Source organism: Helianthus annuus, chromosome 17 (genome assembly GCF_002127325.2).
Source record: "Helianthus annuus cultivar XRQ/B chromosome 17, HanXRQr2.0-SUNRISE, whole genome shotgun sequence".
NCBI classification, from domain to species: domain Eukaryota; kingdom Viridiplantae; phylum Streptophyta; class Magnoliopsida; order Asterales; family Asteraceae; genus Helianthus; species Helianthus annuus.
This window is the reverse complement of record NC_035449.2, coordinates 181,367,111-181,388,867: the sequence shown is the minus strand read 5'-3', so window position 1 is coordinate 181,388,867 and position 21,757 is coordinate 181,367,111. Positions and strand designations below refer to the sequence as shown.

The 21,757-nt window shown below is 36.0% G+C and overlaps 1 protein-coding gene and 1 long non-coding RNA gene across 2 annotated transcripts; both read left to right on the top strand.

Annotated features, from left to right (window-relative positions):
• The first annotated feature begins 804 nt into the window (after positions 1 to 804).
• Positions 805 to 1,793, top strand: LOC110922851. The gene is made up of 2 exons (XR_002583530.2): positions 805 to 959; positions 1,124 to 1,793. It is a non-coding gene; the product is annotated as an uncharacterized LOC110922851 (long non-coding RNA).
• Positions 1,794 to 10,171: 8,378 nt separating this feature from the next.
• LOC110925311 (heavy metal-associated isoprenylated plant protein 37-like) lies at positions 10,172 to 12,194 on the top strand. The gene is made up of 3 exons (XM_022169266.2): positions 10,172 to 10,360; positions 10,438 to 10,513; positions 11,227 to 12,194. Exons 1-3 carry the CDS (start codon positions 10,322 to 10,324, stop codon positions 12,051 to 12,053), a joined length of 942 nt encoding a protein of 313 aa, XP_022024958.2. The 5' UTR covers positions 10,172 to 10,321; the 3' UTR covers positions 12,054 to 12,194.
• Positions 12,195 to 21,757: the final 9,563 nt, after the last annotated feature.

The window sequence follows — 21,757 nt, the reverse complement described above, 5'->3', positions numbered from 1 at the left end:
TAATAAATTATTATTATTATTATTATTATTATTATTATTATTATTATTATTATTATAACCTATAAATAAGCAACTATATTTGGCTTTGATAGGTTGTACCAGTGGCGGACCCAGAAATTTTTTCATGGGGGTGCGGAATATTTTTTAAAATTTTAGGCCCCGAGGTATATAAAAAAATCGGTTCATATCGGGTTGGGTTGGGTCGGGTCATGTAATCAAGCTAAAATTTATATAATCAACAAAAACACGTCAAACGTCGTTACAAACATATTTAGAAAGTCACCCTGTTGGTTATACTTTTTGAAATATATTCAAAACATCATTTCATTAAATCTAAACCAAATTCAATATATAATTATTGAAACAGAATAAAATATTATATTATCTAAACCAAATATTATATTATCTAAACATCATATCAAATAATAACGTGAAAAAATAAATTAATAAAATATTATATTATCTAAACCAAATTCAATATATAATTATTGAAACAGAAATACGTAGAATATTATAGTTAAAACTAAAAATTGTAGTTAACATAAGGACTATATTTGATAAATGAATTATTTTAGTTGAAATAGTTGCTTGATGGTTACTATGGTTTGTGGCAGATAGTGAAAAGACACAGCTAAAGAAATAAATATAATATAAAAAAAGTAGTAGGGGACGTACACTTTTAAGAGGTAGAATCCCATATTCACCTAAACCATTATCATTTTCTTTATCCATCATCATCTTCCATATTTTTTCTTTCTAAGTTTCAGACTCACCGGAGCACAATGATACCTCTTGCATTCCGGTAAAACTCTTAAAAATTACATCAGAAATCTTCTCTTTTAACTTTTATTACAGATTTGCCGAGTTCAAGGGGTGCGATTACAAAATTTCAAAAGGAGCTTCGGTAGTAGCCTTCGCTCTCTACAGTTAAAGAGATGTCTGGATTTTCAACAGATCAGGTATAGTTTTTAATTCCCATGTTTCAAGTTTCAACTTAGTTATATAATCTAGCTAGGTTAAGAGTCTTGTTTTAGTTTAAATGAGTTTGTTTGGATAATATATATTTTGTAACTACTCAAGCTTGTTCACCTAAATTTTGTAACTAATATTAGTTCACTTTTAGGTGTTCAAGTCTCGTGAAGAGTTGATGGAATGGGTTAGAAACACCGGACGTAGTCTTGGTTACGCTATTGTGACTAAAAGATCGAAAGCTAAAAATGGCTACGTGTCTAAAGTTGTACTTATGTGTGATCGTGGTGGTGTGTATAAATCAGATAAAGATTCAAGTAGGGAGACCGACACTAGAAAGATAAATTGCCCGTTTGAAATGGTAGGGAAATTTTCAAAAAAGAATGGTTTTGGACGTTAAAAGTAAAACCTGGTGAGCATAATCATCCACCCGGAGAATATATGGAGGGACACCCAATCCTCAAACGATTGACACCTAATGAACACCAATTGGTGGCAGAGTTGACGGGAAAGGGTGTGTTCCCAAAAGATATTTTAGGTGTTATCAAGGAGCGTGATGAAAATAATGTCTCTACAATTAAAAACATATATAACGCACGTGATAAAATTCGAGCAACGGATCATAAAGGGAAATCTTTGATGGAGGTGCTAATGTCTCATTTAAATGATAAAGGGTATACTTTTGAAATTTCTACCAATAGAGTTTCAAACATGTTGGAAGACTTATTCTTTGTTCCTAAAATCTCATACAAGTACTTCCTTGATTTTCCACATGTGTTGCTTATGGATGTCACATACAATACGAACAAGTATAAATTGCCTTTTCTTGAAATTGTTGGTGTAAGGCTTTCTTAGGCTCATTCAAAGATGTGTTCCCGTCCTTGGCTTGGTCAGGATCGGGGTTTGCACCTGAAAAACACTGGATGATTATGCCAGAGGCAGGATTCTTGATTACGAACAAGTTTAATGTGATCGTTCATTTTTTATCTCAAGAAAAAAGAAACAGTTCTACTTGTTTTTCGCTTTGGAGAGGCCCTCACGAGTTCCCAGAAAAAAAAAATAATTACAATTGCACACGTGAATGGTAACCATTTTATAATGGTAGAATTGCAAGGAGAGTATCCAATTGCCAGCACAAACAACCTGTGGAAATTAATGAGAGAAAATGATGCAGCTGGCTGGGAGAATATATTTGAATCACGTCAAAATATGTATAAGTCTTGGATAGCACAACCTACTACATTTGGGGGGAGTATAGATTAAACCTCGGTATGTAAATTATTAAATGATAATAATTTTGTAAAAAAATACTTATTTTTATATAGCTTTTGTTACAGTTATAAATATAATTTGATAAATTATAACAATAAAAACTAATAATAAATACTATATCATTACTACTACTAATAATAAATATAATAATAATAATAATAATAATAATAATAACTAATTAAATAATAAACAAATACAAACAAATACTAAATAACTAATAATTAAATAAATGAATAAAAAAAGACAACAAAAAGACAAAACAGGCTAAAAACAAAAACCAAATGATTGATGGATGTGATGTTTTTGATAGGGGGGTGTAATTAGTAAATAGGGAGGGTGGGAATAGAATGAGCCTACCTACCACGTCATAAAAATGCCATACAACATCAGCCGTCACATCATAAAAATTGCCACATCAAACGTCACGTCATCAAAACATGTCTAATGAAAATTAAGGTTATTTAAATCCAATATCGTTTTATTTAATGACAACCATTATATTCAAACATGTTTGGCTTGTTAGTTCTTGATATTCAACTTTCAGAAAATGTTGTGGGGAGTAAAAACCGAAGGAAGAAACGTACCAAACATATTGACTCATTACTTATAAACACTTTCAAGATTTTTTCATTCTACATAGAGATAATTTTATGATTTTTCATTTTGTAACAAAACTTTAGTTTTTATAATTTGTGTCGCAAAAGTTGAATAAGTTTAGTATTTTTATTAGTTTATGTTTTACACTTTTTATCGAATTTGTTCATCATTCGGTTGCTACTTAGCATGATGTTTACTAGTTATTATTAAGTTCCATTTTGAAGAAACACCAAGTTATTCTGCATATTAGCTTATGCTTTGTGTCTTGTCCAAATAAGGTTAATCACTCGATGAACAACGACGTCGATCCTGCAAAACAATCAACACAATGTGAAGCATGATGTTTTACACTTATTGTCTAGTCTGTCATCAACATTAGGTGGAAATCATGGAGAAGTGGTCGGCACAAGCTGATTGGTGCCACGTATGTGTTCTTGTGTACTACATGTCTCCTGCATGATTGCTTATCGTGCAGCATGATAGAATACAGCCTGTTAAGCGCCTATTGGCCCACTGCTCTGCCACTCGTACTTTCTGTACTTGTCCGATGTTGCCCTGTGCTTCTTGCCCCTGCGCAACTTGGATACACTTGTGTAGTCGGCGCAAGGTCAAGGAAGCTAGGTCTTTTGTCAAAGGAACTAAGTGTCATAATCGGCTCTATCTTGGTCTTGACCTCGCGCGCGGCTAGGGGCACACCCTTGTAGTCGGCGCGAGGTCGAGGAAGCCAACACTTTGGTTTATTTTGGGAATGGTCTCGCGCGCGACCTGAGGTTAGCTCATATGATCGGCGCAGAATTTGAAACCATACCCCTTCACATTTCAAACAAGATACTTTACATATCCACATCTTATTAACTGAACACATTTATTGATTAAGTTAGGTTTGTATGTTTTAACCGACTAACTATGCCTAGCTAGGGGCATAACTATATTTAGCTAGGGGCAAATGTGTTTATAAATTATGAAGATTGAGCAATTTTCATCCTATAAAGTTTATAAGATCTAACGAATTCTAAGAATATATTAACCAGTAAACAACAAATAAAAAATTTAAAATTATATATTCGTACCATATTTACAAATAACTGTTATGTGTTCATCTTGATACTTACAAATACAAATATGACATACTTTTTAAGAAAATAATGTAAATATGACAAATAAATACTACAAAAATCACATGTATAAATAACAAAATAATAAAAATCGAGTCTAGAATACTTCGAGACATTAATGACAATACCCATTATAAAATTAATACACCATACTTTTATTGGTTTCGTTGCTGCAAAAGATAAAGTTTATTTGATGTGCAGAATAGTTTTTAAAGAGGCATGCTCTCACGTTATATATCCTAGTGACATTTTAGTGATAGAACAAAGTTTAGAAATTATTAGATTTTGGGTCCGATTCTTATAAACAGGTTTCTCCTAGATTTACTGAGTTTCCTCCTGAATTAGTGTATAGACATTATTGCCTAGTGGAGATGGATATGATCGGATGGCTCCGCTGATGACACGATGATATACTTCAGTAATCGTTAGTGATCTAAATTTGCTGTAAAATATTTTACCTCTTTCAAGAGGTGGGGAATAAATCCTGCAATTAAATGTAATTGTATTTACAAAGAGTTATAAGCTAATCACCTGTTTCATAATAGTAGTTTTTTTTTTTTTTTTTTGAAAGGAGTTTCATAATAAGCTAAGACCGTGGTGTATGGTAGGACGGGGGTTTGGGGCATGGGTTGACACGTGGCTTAAGGGGGGCTTCGCTGGGCTGGGACACATTGTAGACAGTATGGTGGGGCGTGGGTTTGGTGGGCTTCGCTGGGCTGACCCAAACCGTGGGCTTGGGCTATTTGAATATTTTTTAAAACAACAAATTTATTTTTTTAATATTTTTAAATAAAGAAAATTACATAAAAAATTCCTAACCCTTATATTTTTTCTTTATCTCTTCTCTCATCTCCACTAGTTGCAACTCGTCACCCTCTAGGTGATCAATGGGCTGAGATAGAAATTTCAAATCATCCCGTTTTTGTTTCAGGGCATCTCTAGCATCTTTGCTCTTTCGAAGTTCGGCCCTTTGTTGTTGGAATACGTTGAATGTATCTAACTTGCATGCAATGTCATCCAACTGATCGCTGTGTATTCCCCTATGCGAGCCCGAACTCCCAGTTGAAGGCGATGCCGTACTCGATCTTGATTTTTGAGCGCGCCTTTTTGCGGCATCTCTTCCATATTCAGGCCGGTTTGGCGAATCATCCAAAAGGTCCTCAAACTCTTGATCTCGTGCATCAGATTGGGCTTGGGACGAGGCCCTTGACCTTTGGGAAGACGTGTTTGATTCGCTACCACTGGGGATATTCGCCCACTTTGGATGGAACTTACAAATCTCCCAACAATGCATGAAACGGAAGTCGCTCCTCACATTTGTTTTGAATGTAACCAAAGCATTTGTCACAATGTCGGCTTCGGTTTCACCACTTTTTGGGTTTTGCTTTGCTTTATTTAAAAACCCACTAAATTTTGTAAGTTGGGTGCTTATCTCGCTCCACTTCGAGGATAAGCTATCGTTTTCACGATAAGCCTTCCTTCCCATTTCTTCATGGAATGCTCTACTAACCGCTTCCCACAAATGGGTTTGTTTGACGGTTTCAAGTGCTTTCTCCGCCTCAGTTTTTTCTTATGACTTCTCTTTTTGAGAACTATTGAGGCGGAAGGACCATCGTTGGGTGGTTGAGTTTCGGGGACGGTTTCTGTTTGTGAAAGGTCGATGGAGGTTGGTGAAAGGTTGATGGGCGTTTGTGTAAACGGGGTAGGTATCAAATCGTCGGTGTGTGGGAAGTTAGTAAACACACGGTTCCCGAGATACGATGCATTCGCTTCAAGCGGCATAGGGGAGTGTATGAAAAATGGACGAGTCATTGGACGGTTGGGTGGTGGGCTAGGATTATTTTCTTGGAACCCAAACGGGTTGTTCGGGTCGTAAACACGATTATGAGGATGCATTTTCGGTTTTGTAGAATGAGAATTGAAAATGATTATAGAAGATGTGGAGTGTATTGTGGTTGAATGTGGTAAAAATAGGAATTGAAGTGTGATATTTATAGTGAAAAAATAATTTTTTTAAACATAGCCGTTGGCCAACGGCTAGTTTGCTTTGGCCATTGACAGCCCGCCATGTCACATTGCTTCCCCCGCCCGGCTTCAAACCCAAGCCCCAAGGGCCACGCCACAACCCAAGCCCACCCGGGGTGGTGGCTTGGGCGTTTTCCCCCAACCCACGCCCCAACCCAAGCCTCATACCCCATAGTCTAATCAGCTGTTTCATAAGACCATGGGGTATGGTGGGGCTTGGGTTGGGCATTTGGTGACACGTGGATCTTGAATATTACAAACCCAAAGCCAAGTTTTTTAGGGGTATGGTGGGGCTTGGGTTGGGCGTGGCTGGGCGGCGTGGCCTAGCCACATCAACATTTTTTATATATATTTTTATTTATAACTACATAAAAAATAAACATACATATTTTTTTTTTAAAAATACATAAACATACATAATAATTATCAAAATAAAAAACAATCATTCTTCGTCGTCTTCGTCGGTTTCGAACCCAGGAATCGTTGAAACATGTTCCACCAAATCAGCTTGAAGATTCTGATGTATATCCCTTGACTTTATTAAAAATTCATTTGCCGCTTTATCTTCGTCTGTTACGTTACCTGGTTGGGGGTCATCGTCATCATAGTAGGTAACGACCGCTCTACCTTCATCCTCCAAAATCATGTTGCGAAGAATGATACATGTGTACATCACGTTTCCAATCTGATCCTTGTCCCATAGTCGACAAGGCATTGCCAATATTCGCCACCTTTTCTTCAAAACACCGAATGCTCGCTCGACGTCTTTACGTGCAGCCATCTGGACCCTGTTAAACTTTAATCTCTTTGGATCTGTAGTACCGTGTCTTGTGAACGATTTTACGAAACCCCCACACTCTGGGTAAATCTCATCAACTAGGTAGTACCCGTACACGTACTCAACCCCGTTTACAAAGAAACTTCCTTTGGATCCTATACCATTTACCCGATCATTGAAAAGAGGCGAGTGGTTAATGATGGTAATATCATTATGTGACCCTGACATACCGAAGAACGCATGCCATATCCAAAGATCTTGGGACGCAACCGCTTCAAGCATGATGGCTGGCACCCCGTGAAATCCACTAGTGTGAGCGCCTTGCCATTGGGTAGGACAAAGTTCCCAAGGCCATTTCATACAATCTAAACTACCTAAATCCCGGGTAGCCCATGATAATCTGCGTGATGTTCCAATATTTGTTGCATGTCACTGAAGGAGGACTTTCTCAAATATCTTTTCCTATAAAGTTCTAGAATACACGAACAAAAGTTGTGAAGAGTTTCTCTAGCTACACGTGCAGACATTTTTAAATAGTCATCCATAATGTCAGAACTATTGCCGTACGCTAACGCCTAGGTGCGGCCGTGACCTTTTGCCACGTACTAAATCCTAATTGCCCGGTGACATCGGGTTTTTGTTGGAAACAAACATATTTCTCCTCAAGATCTCTAGATATTCTTAAAAATAAGTTTCTACTCATACGAAAACGACGCCTAAACATTTTTTCATTATACTTAGGTTCTGCTGAGAAGTAATCGCTTACCAACAAATCGTTAGCGGTGTGCCGTTCACGAGCGATGTACCTTCTCCTCCGTTTAGGTTGTTGAGTCTCTTCCTCATCGTCTTCGTCTTCCACGATAGCTTTCACCACCGCCACGATCGTTTGTAGAAATATTTCCGCACCATCGTCAGATGATGATGACGATTCACTATAACTTGAAGAACTCATGGCAATATTGTGTTTTATGTGTTTGATATGGTGTGAGAAAAATGTTAAATGTGGTAAGTATTTATAAAGGATTTTTTTTTAAAATAAGTAGCCCCCAACGGCTACCCCAACTAGGGGTGTTCATGAGCCGATCCGATCCGATCGAGGGTCTGCTCATGCTCGGATTGAATTACAACCGATCCGATCCGAGCGGATCAAATTTGCAAAACCGATCGCAAAAGTGATGCTCATGCTCGGATTGAATTTGAATCGATCGGCTCGGTTTCGCTCAGTTTCGCTCGGTTTTTATCAAATCCTAAAAAAAATCGAGCGGATCATTTTCGCTCGATTGAATGATAAGGCTTCATTCAACCAAAAAAATAGTGACTCACTTGTTTGATGATTGTCCGACGATGTGTGTGATTGTCCGACGATGTGTGTGAGTGTGAGAGTGGACCGGACGATGTGTGTGATTGTCCGGCGATCTGTTGCAGCGAGTAGCGACTTACTTTCTTGAAGACTGGAGTGTCACCGGAGAGTGAGAACTGAGAGCGGCGAATATTTTTTAGGGTTAGATAAGATTTTGATATTAAATATAGATTTAGTTTAGATTTTTATATTAAATATTAAGATGGGCTTTTAATTTTTTTTGGATTTTTAATCTATAATATATATACATATATATATATATATATTAATTATTAATAAAAATAATTCGAGCGAAACCGAGCGATCGACGAGCGAGCGGAGCTTTGCTCATGCTCGGATTGAATTTGAATCGAACCGATCCGATCGGCTCATTTACAAACTGAGCGGGAATCGAACGAGCATTTTTCGAGCATTTTTCGAGCGATCGTCGAGCGATCTTCGATCGTCGAGCAGTTTGAACAGCCCTAACCCCAACGACTACTTTTAATGGGCCAATCACAATCCGCCAACTCACCTTGCTCCTCCGCCCCACGCCCGGCTTGAAAGCCAAGCCCTAAGGGGCCACGCCCCAATCCAAACCCACCCGGGATGGTGGCTTGGGCGTTTTACCCCAACTCACGCCCCAACCCAAGCCCCATACCCCACGGCCTAATAGTAGTACCTTTGGAAAAAGTATTTAATTAAAAAAAAACCACCAGTGACATTTTTTTTATTCTTTTAAAGTACTTTTGAATAATTCATAAGCCCAAGAAGTACAGAAAGGAACTCTTTTGACAATTTAAAAATAAAAAAATCTATTAAAATATAATAATAACTTTTAATCCGAATACTATTTATTTGGGAAAATTCTATTAGCCTACCGATGTGGTCTCGCATCTCTCGTTACATCACTTTAATGGCGCCTCAGAGCATTCACATCCACTCCACCATATTTTCACCCTAAATTACACTAAAAAAACACTACATTTTCTCTCTCATTTTCAATTAAATAATATTTTCTATACCTTTATCATTATCTTTTCTCACTCCTCCACACACAACCACTTTCAAAATATATTAAAAAATTATAGCGGGTGAACAGTGTCCCCCCAAATATACAGATGAACAGTAACATTTTCTCTCTCTTCCACTCACAACCTGTTTTTATACTTTTTATATTATAAAAACTCTACACCCAGATTTTGATGGAATGGATGTGAATGCTCTCACACATTATCTCCTAGACGTTATTGAAGGGTGCTAATGTCGTCTTCGCTAGTCAGTCAGATTTTTCTTTTTTCCGTTTTTCAAATCAAAGGGGTTTAAAACCCCCTATCTACATGACGCAAACATAATGTTGATGTGGCGTGTCCCACACTATGCAACCTTATAACTAGGTGTGTAAACGAGCCGAGCCCGAGCTCAATTAAGTTATGAGAGCTCGAGCTCAAGCTCAGCTCGATTTGAGCTTTATTTTCGAAGCTCGAGTTCGGCTTGTTTATTATATATTAATTAATGTATTAAATAAAAATAATAAACTCGCTTAGACTCGCAAGCTCTATAAGTGAAGCTCGGGCTTTGGCTCGTTTTAACAAACAAACTTATTTTTAGGTTCAAGTTTGGCTTGTAAACAAGTTTAAATAAGCTCGGCTCCTTTAATAGACAACTTTAAATAAAAGGTAAATGTTATTAGATATTAAAAAAAAATTTGTATTACACTAAGTCTCGACGAGCTTCAAATGAGAGGCTCGAGCTCCATAAATAAACGAGCATTATTTTAGGCTTAAGTTCAGGCCAGAGTCCGACTCAAGCTCGATAAAACTCCATTTGTTTCAAGTTTTTTCTCAAGTCGATCTCGAGCAGCTCGCATGGCTCGGCTCATGAAACCATACCTATAACCATTTTGTCAAAATAAATATTTCCTTTTGTGTTTAAACAGTACCAATAAGATCTTGACACATAGGCTGACACCAATGAACATTTATGGGACCGGCTCAAATGTTGACTTTGTGTCACATAATATGTCAAAATGTTTGGTCTATTTCAATGTTTATAAATTCAAAACATTTACTTTCTACACATATTGGTGAAAGTGCTTAACTGTATACAAGGTGATTTTCCCATTTTACCCCTCTTCTTCAGTCAGAGACTCACAGTACATTTGTACATTAACTTTCTTGTATCCTTCTTTTTGCTTATCCTGGAAATCCAAAGCAAATTCAAGAAATGGCTAAAGATGAAGACTTTAAGCTTCTCAAGATCCAGGTCACCCCCCCCCCCCCCTCCCTTTTTAAATTTCATTAATTTTTTGTTTTTATTTTCATTTTTGTTGATATACACAGACATGTACTCTGAGGGTTAATCTGCACTGTGATGGTTGCAAGCATCAAGTCAAGAAAGTCCTGCAAAGAATTGAAGGTGATTTTCACTTTTTTTTTAATTTTTTTTTTTTTTTTGATAAATTTATGCAAAATATGGTTTTCTAGTGAAGTTATGCATGGTCAAATTATTTTTCAGAGCTCAAATTTGTAAATCAAGAATTGTACAACTTTCTTTGCATAATGTACAAATCATGGTGACATATTTGTTTTGCTACTTTTTTCATGTAAAAGGGACATGGGATTTTGATAAAGATTGAAACTTGGAAAAAAGTTCTTTCGTTTATGTTTATACCACTTTTTAGTCGGTCCTTTTTAACGAATGTTGACAGGTGGTGTCCTTTACTAGGTATTTTGTTGTAAGTTTAGTCCTTTACACCCAACCCAGTTAAAAAACCCTGTTAATTGTTGACAGGCGGTGTCCTTTACTAGGTATTTTGTTGCAAGTTTAGTCCTTTACCTAGGTATTTTGTTGCATGTTTAGTCCTTTACACCCAACAATTAACAGGGTTTTTTAACTGGGTTGGGTGTAAAGGACTAAACTTGCAACAAAATACCTAATAAAGGACACCGCCTGTCAACATTCGTTAAAAAGGACACCGCCTGAAAAGTGGTATAAAGATAATTTTTTCCTAATTCTTATCATTTTCTTGAGAATCTGATTTGAAGGAAATAGCATGACTTTAGTAATGTACAAGTTTTGATGCACAAGGTACAAGTTACTATAATTAACAATAATGGTAAATTATATAGGTGTGTATCAAGTGAGCATAGATGCAGAACAACAGAAAGTGACAGTTTTAGGAAGTGTAGATGCTTCAGCTTTGATAAAGAAGCTTGTGAAAGCTGGTAAACATGCTGAAATTTGGTCAAACAAGTCAAACAACCACCAAAGTCAAAGTCAAAATCAAAAGGGTCTTTCTAAAAAAGATGACAAGAACAAAAAAGGCCATGAAACCTTGAAAAAACAGCAAAAGGTCAAACCTTTGACCTCTGGAGAAGAAGATGATGATGTGTCTTTTGAAGATAATGAGGATTTGAGCCAGAAACAACAAGAAGCAGTTTCTGCAAATAATCCAAAAAAAATTAAAAATAAAAGTCAACCCAACTCTGGAAATGGGAAGAAAAGTCAAAATGTTGTGGGAGGGCAAAAGGGTAATTTTGAGGGTTTGAGCGAGGGCAAAAGGGTAATTCTTGGACCTCTTGGTGGTGGTGGTGGTGGTAATCTTGGAGGGTTTGACTTTGAAATGGCTAATGGTGGTCAACATGGTCAACATATGATGATGAACATGAATGGGTTAAGGTACAATCAGCAGCAGCAAGGGTACAACCTTCAACAGCAGCAAATGTTCAACCAATCAGCTGCAGGATCATTGAATATGATGAGCATGCAAAACAGGCAAGCAATGTATCAGAGGCCCACTATCATGCAACCAACAACTGGCTACTACTACAATTACAATCCTGCTCCTTACCCTTACAATGAGCCTCCATATGGGTGCTATTACACTGGTGGCAATGGTGGTGGTGATGTTAACATGTGGAGTGATGAGGACACAAGTAGTTGTTCTGTCATGTGAAGGGTAAATGTGGAAAAAGTTGAGACCTTTTGTTGTTGTTGTTGTAGAAGAAGTTTGATTTTGATGTAATTGAGGATGTTGTTGATGGATCTTTTGTTAACCATGTTGAAATGACTATGTTAAAAATGTTAAAGAAGTTAACATTAACAATTTAGGTGGGGGGTATAATCTTCAGTGAGTGGGTGTTTGAGTGGGTGTCACCGATCGGTGACCATACCCCTATGATTGAGTTAGGGTGTTTGAGTAGGAGAGAGGTTGAGAAATTGTGGAGTATTCACCAAAGTGGGGAAGGAGTGATGGAGGAGAGAGGAGAGAACAACCAATCAAAAAATATATAACTCAAACACCCCTAGAGTGATTAACCATACCCCCTGATTGAGTGTAAAATGGGGAGTTGACATAGCATAATATTATTGGGTAGAAAATCACTCAATCACCCTAGAGTGATTAACCATACCCCCCACCCTAATACCTTACACTCGTATATTATAAGGGTGGAGGGTATAGGTTCGGGGAGTTGGGTGTTTGAGTGGGAGTCACCGATCGGTGACCACCCCCACTGATTGAGTTGGGTGTTTGACTTGGAGAGAGGCAACAAAATTCGGTGATTGTTCACCGATGTAATTGAGATGAGAGGAGAGAGAGAGAGGAGAGACCAATCAAGTTTTTTTTTTTTTTTTTTTAATCGAGGGGTGTTTGACTATACCCAGTGATTGAGTGTAAAATAGAGAGTAGAATGGGGAGTTGACATGACATAATATTATTGGGTAGGATTTCACTCAAACACCCTACGGTGATTGACTATACCCTCCACCCTAAAATTTATAATGTTTTGTTATATTTTTTTTGTGTGCAACATGTATATGGATCATGGGCTTCTGAACAAGGATATGGGTTGCTTGATAAGACATTTGTATGGGTTGTTGTACACTGCTTTCTAGTGTTATTGGATTGTAGGTGAGATTAGCCCCTATGTTGCTGGTTGGTGTCTATTTCAAAACTAAAGTTAAAGCCCAAGATAAAGTGGTCTTCAAGTTAACAACTTCAGCTCATATGTTTAAGTACATTACCCGTGTATGTTAATTAGGCCCATATCGCGTGTTATGTCATGTGGGTCAAGTTGGGTCTTGAGTAGTTGTGATTAGGGTTTGTGAGATTTTTTAGTTCAGTTGAAATACCCATAAAATTTATAATAATAATAATAATAATAATAATAATAATAATAATATAAACATGTTGTGAAACTAGCCTAATAGCAAACAATAAGAGAAAGAGATGTAGAGAGAAAGGGATACTTTATTGATAGATATATCATACAAGAGATACAATGAGAAGTATATATAGGAGAAGAAAATTTGGAGAAGAAACTTAGGGCTGTAAACGAACCAAACGTTCAGCGAACAGTTCGTGAACCGTTCGACGGGAAGTTCGTTTACGTTCGTTCGTTTAGTTAATGAACGAACATGAACAAGAAATTCTGTTCGATTAGTTAAATGAACGAATACGAACAACAGTCTCGTTCGTTCAATTGCGTTCATGAACGTTCGGTAACGTGTTCATGAACATTCGTTCATGTTCGTCTGTTTATGTTGTCCATTAAATATTTTTTTAGCATTTATTTATTTTATCTAAACCTTTTATATTCCCTAATTCTTATTTACCTCATTACCTAAACAAATAAAATAGGAAACCCTACCTCCACCCTTCTTTCTTATTATTCACATCGAAAAATACAATTGAACTTCGTCGATTTTATCTGGGTTTGTTTGTGTTCGTGAACCGTTCATGAACACGTTCATTTCCTTAACGAACGAACACGAACAAAAAATCTCGTTCGGTAAGTGTTCATGAACCGTTTGTGAACACATAATATTCTTAACGAACGAACACGAACAATGTCTTGTTCGTGTTCGTTCGGTTCGTTTACAGCCCTACTAATCTATTTTTGGTGTTGATAACCATAATATTAATAATATATTTATAACACTCCCCCTTGGTTATCAACTTAATACGCTTGGAGATGCTGCCTCGTTAAAAACCTTGCCAGGAAACCCAATGGGACAAAACCTTAGCTAAGGGAAAAAGAGTGCAGCGCGTATCGTCTACCCCTGATACTTCTGGATCATGTACGTTGCCTCATTAAAAATCTTACTAAGAAAACCCAATGGGATAAAACTTAGTGAAGGGAAAAAGAGTGCAACTTGTATAATACTCCCCCTCATTTGAACATGTATTCTTTAAGTGACTAGTGCCCATTTTTCTTGAAAGTTGCTCAAAGTTTTTGTAGTCAATGATTTGCCGCTTGATCCCTTAATGTGCAATTCTTTATGTTCGCAATGTTGTATATCTTCATGTGAGCCTTCTAGTGTCTCTTCTTTTAAATATATATATATCATAAGATCCACAACTGTGATTTGTTACATTCCCTGCATTTACAAAACTAACCAAACTTGTTTTGATAGGTTAGTAAAATATAAATTCATATCTTACATACCTTAGATGTATTGAAATAGAGGTTTTCCCATTTCAATATTTCGTCGTTTAGCACATGCTATATCAAATCGATAAATTCAATAAAGATATATAAAATCATGAATAGATAGCAAGAAATACTAATGCACAATTGCACTTAAAGATGGTACCTCTCGACCAAAATTTTCAATTTCTTTCATATGAAGCTATAACAACCATTTTATATATCAAGTAATTGAACAACCTTTAACGTTGTTAAAGGATAAGCTTTGTCCATGGTAAAACGCGTCAACCTCTAATAGATATAGTTTGATTGATTACACATATACTCGAACTGCAGGTCGAGTTACAATGCGTCAAGGTCATTAAAAAATTCTCCCTCTAAAAGCTCGACAGTTTCTCTCGATGGTGCCTAGACATCATCACTGTAAACTGCGATTATAGTGAACTTTTAGGAGAGGACTTTTGATAAAGATGGATGATATTATCAAACTCATATTGCTCTTTATCAGAATATCTCATGAGTTGTACAACACTCAATCCAACTATTTTATCCATACTATCCTTTTAAGTTTATAAAGATACATTCATGAGGTTTTGAAATCAATGCTTCACGCATTTACAATCATTCACTTACTTCTTTCCACTTTGAAAAGCAATGTGTGTGCATGCATTCTTTAGGAGTTCTGTTACATAAACCTCCTTATTGATTTCTATATCATATGCAAGGATGTCTTGAACACTTGCTTCATTTGTATAATACATATTGTACCATCCTTATACACTGTACATTACATTGAGATACCATAATCACCAAGTACATGTATTCTATGTATGTTTATTGGTGCACAAGAATTAGATCCATAAGATGTTTTCACTTAACCTTATAAGCACGTAAATGCTATAGGATACTCATCAGGAGTTCCAATTATATTCAACGTATTCAAATATGAATCTGTATACAACGATCATATCGTTCTCGAGAACTTATTTTACATGATTTTAATAAATTAAATCCTTGAGGGACTTTCATGTAAACTTTTAGTATATAGTGATTCATAACTTTCATAAGACACATATCAATTCTCTCTTTATATTAATATTGGAAAACCAATACATCCACCACCGGAGAATACGTCTCCTCATAATCAGTCATAGGTCTTTGCGAAAATACTTGTGCCACCAATTTTGTCTTATATCACTTTATTTATTTTTCGCATGACTCGCATAAAAGACCAATTTGTATCCAACATATTTTACAACTTTAGTTGTATGGACTGTTGGTCTAGAAACTTTCCATGTTATTAGAGAATTCAACTCTGCCTTATTTGTGTCTTTCCATTTTGCCCAATCATTTATATGTTTTCATTCATAGGCAAATCTTAAATCTTGATCCTTGTTACTTCATCATTTCAAGCGCTATATTATATACAAAAGTATAACGACGTCGATTTTATTTCGATTCCATGTACTTTTAAACATAATACAATTTAATGAGATTTTGTTACTTTTAGGTACCTGAGGTCCTTCTTGAACCTTCATGACTAATGTCTCTTCATGAGACCTTTTTAATATAACCTCAACTTGACCATCTTAATTAGTTGCTCAAACTTTCGAGAAATTTTATTATTGGAATCGACTAGTCTACCACGCTTCAAACGTGCAATAGACTCATTACAAACATGTGGTTGTCCTTCTGAGACACTCATCTTAATTGGAGCATTAGCAGTTGATATATGTGACATAGTCACCTTTTTAAGGTCAGTGAATGCGTCTGATAATAGATTCACTAATCTTTGTAAATGAGTTATTCTTTGAACTTCTAGTTAACACCTTTAGTTTTGAGGATCAATGATAATTCATACCAACTCATTTCTTTTCCAACTGCTTTTTATCTCCACCTGATATTGGGAATGTTAATCCATTGAGATGGATATCAATTAATTGAGTCGTAAATAAATATCTCGTGAAAGGCTCTATTCGTTATCATATATTCCCAACCATCTTTTAAGGTCCCATCTTTGTGCGTAGTGGTGGATCATTTTCAACATATACCGCACAACCAAAATCTTAGAAGGGACATCTTTGGTTTCTGACCAAAAACCAACTATAATGGGGAGAAACTATTACAACATGTTGGCTTGATGTGAGTTAATGTTATTGCATGTAAAATTACATGTACTAAAATAGAAACATGAACTTTTGCTCTCGTGATCATTGTTTAGTGATCGTCTTCAACAAGAACATATATTTTAGTGATCTTAATAACTTGAAAATAAATTTCACAATTATAATCGAAATAAATATGCCAATCTGGAACAATGTACTTGCTATATCATTAGCCAAGCCATAAATCACACAATCCTTATTTGTGTATTCGATAACCATTTAGACGATGCATCGATTTTAAACACAAAATGGTATCATGTTAGGATATGCATATCCTTTAATCACTTCCAGAATATTTGGGCATGCACACCCTCCCTTATATGGCAAAATATAAAATTTCCCTTGAGAGCAAACATTACATGCTAATTACCAGCTTAAAGAATCTTTTAGTTCTTCATTATGTTTCACATCATCATTGACTCGGTGTGGTCTAACTGGTCATGCCAACTAATTAAATAATCATGACACATAAAATTCTAGTTATGATAATATGTGTATTAGTTGCATTATACGAGAGAACAACGCATTATCATTGCAAACTATCATGTTATATAATTTTTTATCCTTTTCACATTTTGTTCTCATATAATCACTCCTTTAATTTGCTACTTCTAGTGGTCTATCTCATTATGACCATTATTACAATTCTAATAGTCGGTCTCATTATTAACTTGGCTATCATAACATTCTGATGGCCGTCAATCTTATTATCAACTTGGTTATCATAGCACTTCTAATGATTGATTACAATATTAACATGACCATCATTACAAAATTTCTTAACTATGTCCATGATCATGACATTTTCAATGATCGTTATATAATATCATTCACTTTAGGGAATGGAATAACCAGAACAATCTTCATAGCTTTTCATTAATTATTTTCTTAGACATACGAGTATAAAGTCACTTAAAACCTTTCATACCCTTTTTAAAAATATTGCTACTTCAAGAGCATATTTGAGGTGTGACAACCGAAAATATTTATCCAAGTTTCCCTTGTAATAATCGTCTCTTTGCAATTTTCATAACACTAATAGAGAAATAATTAGATGGCCGAGTCATATAAGATTTATGAGTATGACACTTCAAGTGTAATGCCTAAGCATATCTATACTCTTTCATGAGATTTATACTAAACCACAACTTTGATTAAATTGTTCTATTAAATATAATCTATATAATACACAATAACATATAGAATGCAAAGTATACATAAATTCAAATTATACAATACTTGATGTTATACCATGTCACTATATAGAACCGAATTGTGATAATATTTTATGAAAAAGGAATTTTTCATCGTGATATATATATATATATATATATGTATATATATATAATTTATGTATCAACGTATTATATCATGGTATACCTATTATAATGTTGGAAATTTAGTGAAAATGAGTTTTTCACTAAATATTTTGGACATCAATAATATTTATATATGTGTTGTATAAATAATTATTTATGGGTTTGTGTTCAAACTATGTCCAAATAGAGCTAATATGGATGAGATATCGAAGCTTGAAGTTGTATATTTGGAACAAACAAAGATGAGAAAAATGGATTGAGATTTGTCACCTTGTCCCACATAGGTGGAATGACAAAACTTAAAGTGGTATATAAGGAGGAGCACTCCTTGAAAGGCAAACACTAGTGGGGACCCAAAGGGTGCATCGCACCTGCACACATGCGCGCATGACGTGGTCTATAAGCCCAACGTGGTGCGCTTTGAACTTTGCACACCGCCTTTGTATTTTTGCCCATCAGCGCGTGGTCAGATACATGGCGGGTCCGCGTATGGCGCACCTTTGGGTGGCGTAGGCGGATGCCATGGCATAGCACATGACGATGTGGCGCAAGCTTCTTAGGCACATGCGCACGTCATTGGCTATGGCGAAGGCGTAAGCTTCTTAGGCGCATGGCGCACGCCATTGGCTATGGCGAAGACTACAAATGGCGCACGAGTTTGGATGGCGCACAACCGGGTGACGTCCTGGTATGCGTAGTGGCATCCGTGTGGCACGCGACTCAGTTAAGTTAGTCAACTCGGTCTTCACTAGTTACTAGAATGTCATGAATTGATATGACGGTTTCATTTGACCACATCAATTCCATTTTATTGCATATCAATATTGTTTATTATTAGATTGATGATCTTGTTAATTACAATATTAATGGTACATTTTATTACAAATTAATATTGTTTATTACTAGATTGATGATCTTGTTAATTACAATATTAATGGTTAATATGTTTCATCTTTTGTAAGTATATACATATATGAATGTTGGGTTCGTATTGTATGAGAGATACTAGAGAATCTCAATAACTCAAGAGTGTTAGAAACTAGTTCCTGTCACATTGAGAGGAGAACTCTCAAACTAAATAACTTCACATTTTTCTACTAAATTAGAACACCATTATATCCGGTGGAATCTTGGGCGTGAGAGCTATTTCCGGCAGTACACATACTGTTCTGGCTGTTGTACCCTGGGAGACAGAACCGTCTGAGAGGAGGCGCGAAATCTGTTTTAAGGGAAGCATGTTGAACACGTGCCTCAACCAAAACCGTCAACAATTTTGCTTGTCTTGCAGCGGAGTTTCGATCTGGAAGGTGCGGTTGCAGTTTCCAAGGACGCTTGCTTGAATCAAGATTGGTACAATTATATTGTATTTTATATTCGTTTTTTTAGTTTTTGTAACCGGTATTGTACTAGTCGAATTTCCCACAAATAACGAGAGTCTCGTTATTATTTATTATTTATTTTATTAATATTCTTAATAAAACGTGAACCTAATTCCTACAATAAATGTAACACATAAATATTTATTACTTAATTTAAAACTATCAACACATATTACCATGAGGACCTCTGTAAGAAGTACGTGTCATCAAATAAGTAATAATTTTTTATATGAATTAAAAAAAAACTCCATGGTGAACCTAGATACAATATTCCTTGTTAAAAAATATTCCAATTCTAAATAGGTAGGCCATAAATTTTCGCCGTGACCACAATCCTTCGTTTTCAACATCTACGTATATATGTATACCACAAAGGTATAATGTGACAATTCGAATCTTCAAGGTCAGTAATGTCCCATCTTATTAATTCAAGTTGGGGATGATTGTTACTCGTTATTTTTCTTTAATATGCGAGAACGTTCTGTTCAAATAAACCTTGTTAACTGATGGGTACAATAAGGTATTAAGTAGTGGTTGACACTTGGGCCGCACATCAGCGGGGCCGCATCTTTACACTTTCAAACCCGACAAAGTATCAACTCACAGTACGGGCCATCCAAACCCGCTACACACTTGTACAACATACAGTAGGTGTATGCTAATATTAATCTCGGCCCAACTCACACAACTGTACATGTCAATATTGACTTTGGCCCACCTTAGATTGCCTAACATAATAATAGGATATGATGTTATAATATCTCGGCCCACACTATCAATTATTTACCCATATCATGTTGGCATGCATTGAAACACTTAAACCCAACTGATGACCGGCCCACCCACCTCAATGATTTAGGTTTGCACTTGACATATATAATGGATAGCACATGTACGTAACCTCCCTCACATTTACTAATAATCATATAGCAAACCCTACCTCCCACCATTGAGTGATCGGCTGTGTTTTTTCCCCCCTTCGAAGACTGTGGTGATCGAGTACCCTTCTTCCTTTCATCGGTTAGTGTATCTTTTTTTAGTGCTTCCGATCTGATTCGCTTGTCGTATAAGTATAGGGTAGCGATGCATGTTCTTGTTGTTGTTTATGTGCATATTTGATGATTAACTGTTGCTCGATAATAGGAATCTTAATAGACTATCAATCTATAATAATCTGTGGGTTAAGGTTTGCTGCTAAATTGGTAGGAAAGCATGTAAGGATCTTGTTTTAGAATATGATGTACCCGATCATTGCATAACTTATGATTATATATGGATCAATGTTACGCACGAAGTATGATTACGATGATTGTCTTATAAAGAAAGATCAGGGCTGCACGCATAATGGGTTCGAATAATGAATATAGAATAGATTTAATTGTATCGATCGTTATGTTGGTTATATAGAGTCTGCTGTAATGTGTGATAATCGAACCCCGATCATGTTTCGCATGAACTGTGCTGTATTAGTGTCCCATCAGGAGATGGGTTGGTGGTCTTATGTTATGTGAACGATACTTACGTGACCCGAAATTGATACGCTAGAAGGGTGCTTGTAACCGAATGTTAGATACGTATGTGACAAATAATGAATGATGCATGATAGGACATGAAATCTTGTTTGATTCTATGACATGCTGAAACTGTTAGGAAGTGTATATGATGATTCGTAAGTTGAATGTGATTAATACTTGCTGAGATGTGGTCGAACTAAATCGAAGTAGGCTGCAAATCCCGTCTGCGGACCACCGATTTGAACCGTCGCACACCACCGAGGGAACCGTGTGGGGCTGTTAACTTGTTATTGTGATAGCATGATTTGAGACAAAGTTTGCTATGATTTAAATGACTATCGCATATCCTAAGTTGGTATTATAATGCTTGTTAAGCTGGTAGTATAATGCTTGTTGTTAAGGAATTATTATTGAGCTGGTGACCTAAATGTTTGGGGCGGCTGTGTTATTTGAAACCAACTGGGCCGGAGTAAAACAAACAACATGACTGGATTTGGGTCAGTCATGTTGGGTCGAGTAAAATTATCAAAAACAAGGCCGCAGGAAGCATGAAAGTGGGCTGGACAATACATGTGTTATATATATATAAATGATATATATATATTTATTTTCTTACTTCTGAACCATACGTGTTTAATGACTAGTTGAAGAGAGTATCAATAGATTATGTATATGTTGAGAAGTTACATGTTAAACAGTTGGGGGATACCCCACATATATATATATATATATAAACCATTATGATTTGGATTTCATGTGTGCTTTTCATGAGTAGAGAATAGGCTTGCCGTGAACCTTGAATACACTAATTAGTTGTGTGATAAAACGCATGTAAAACTAACTATTAACGG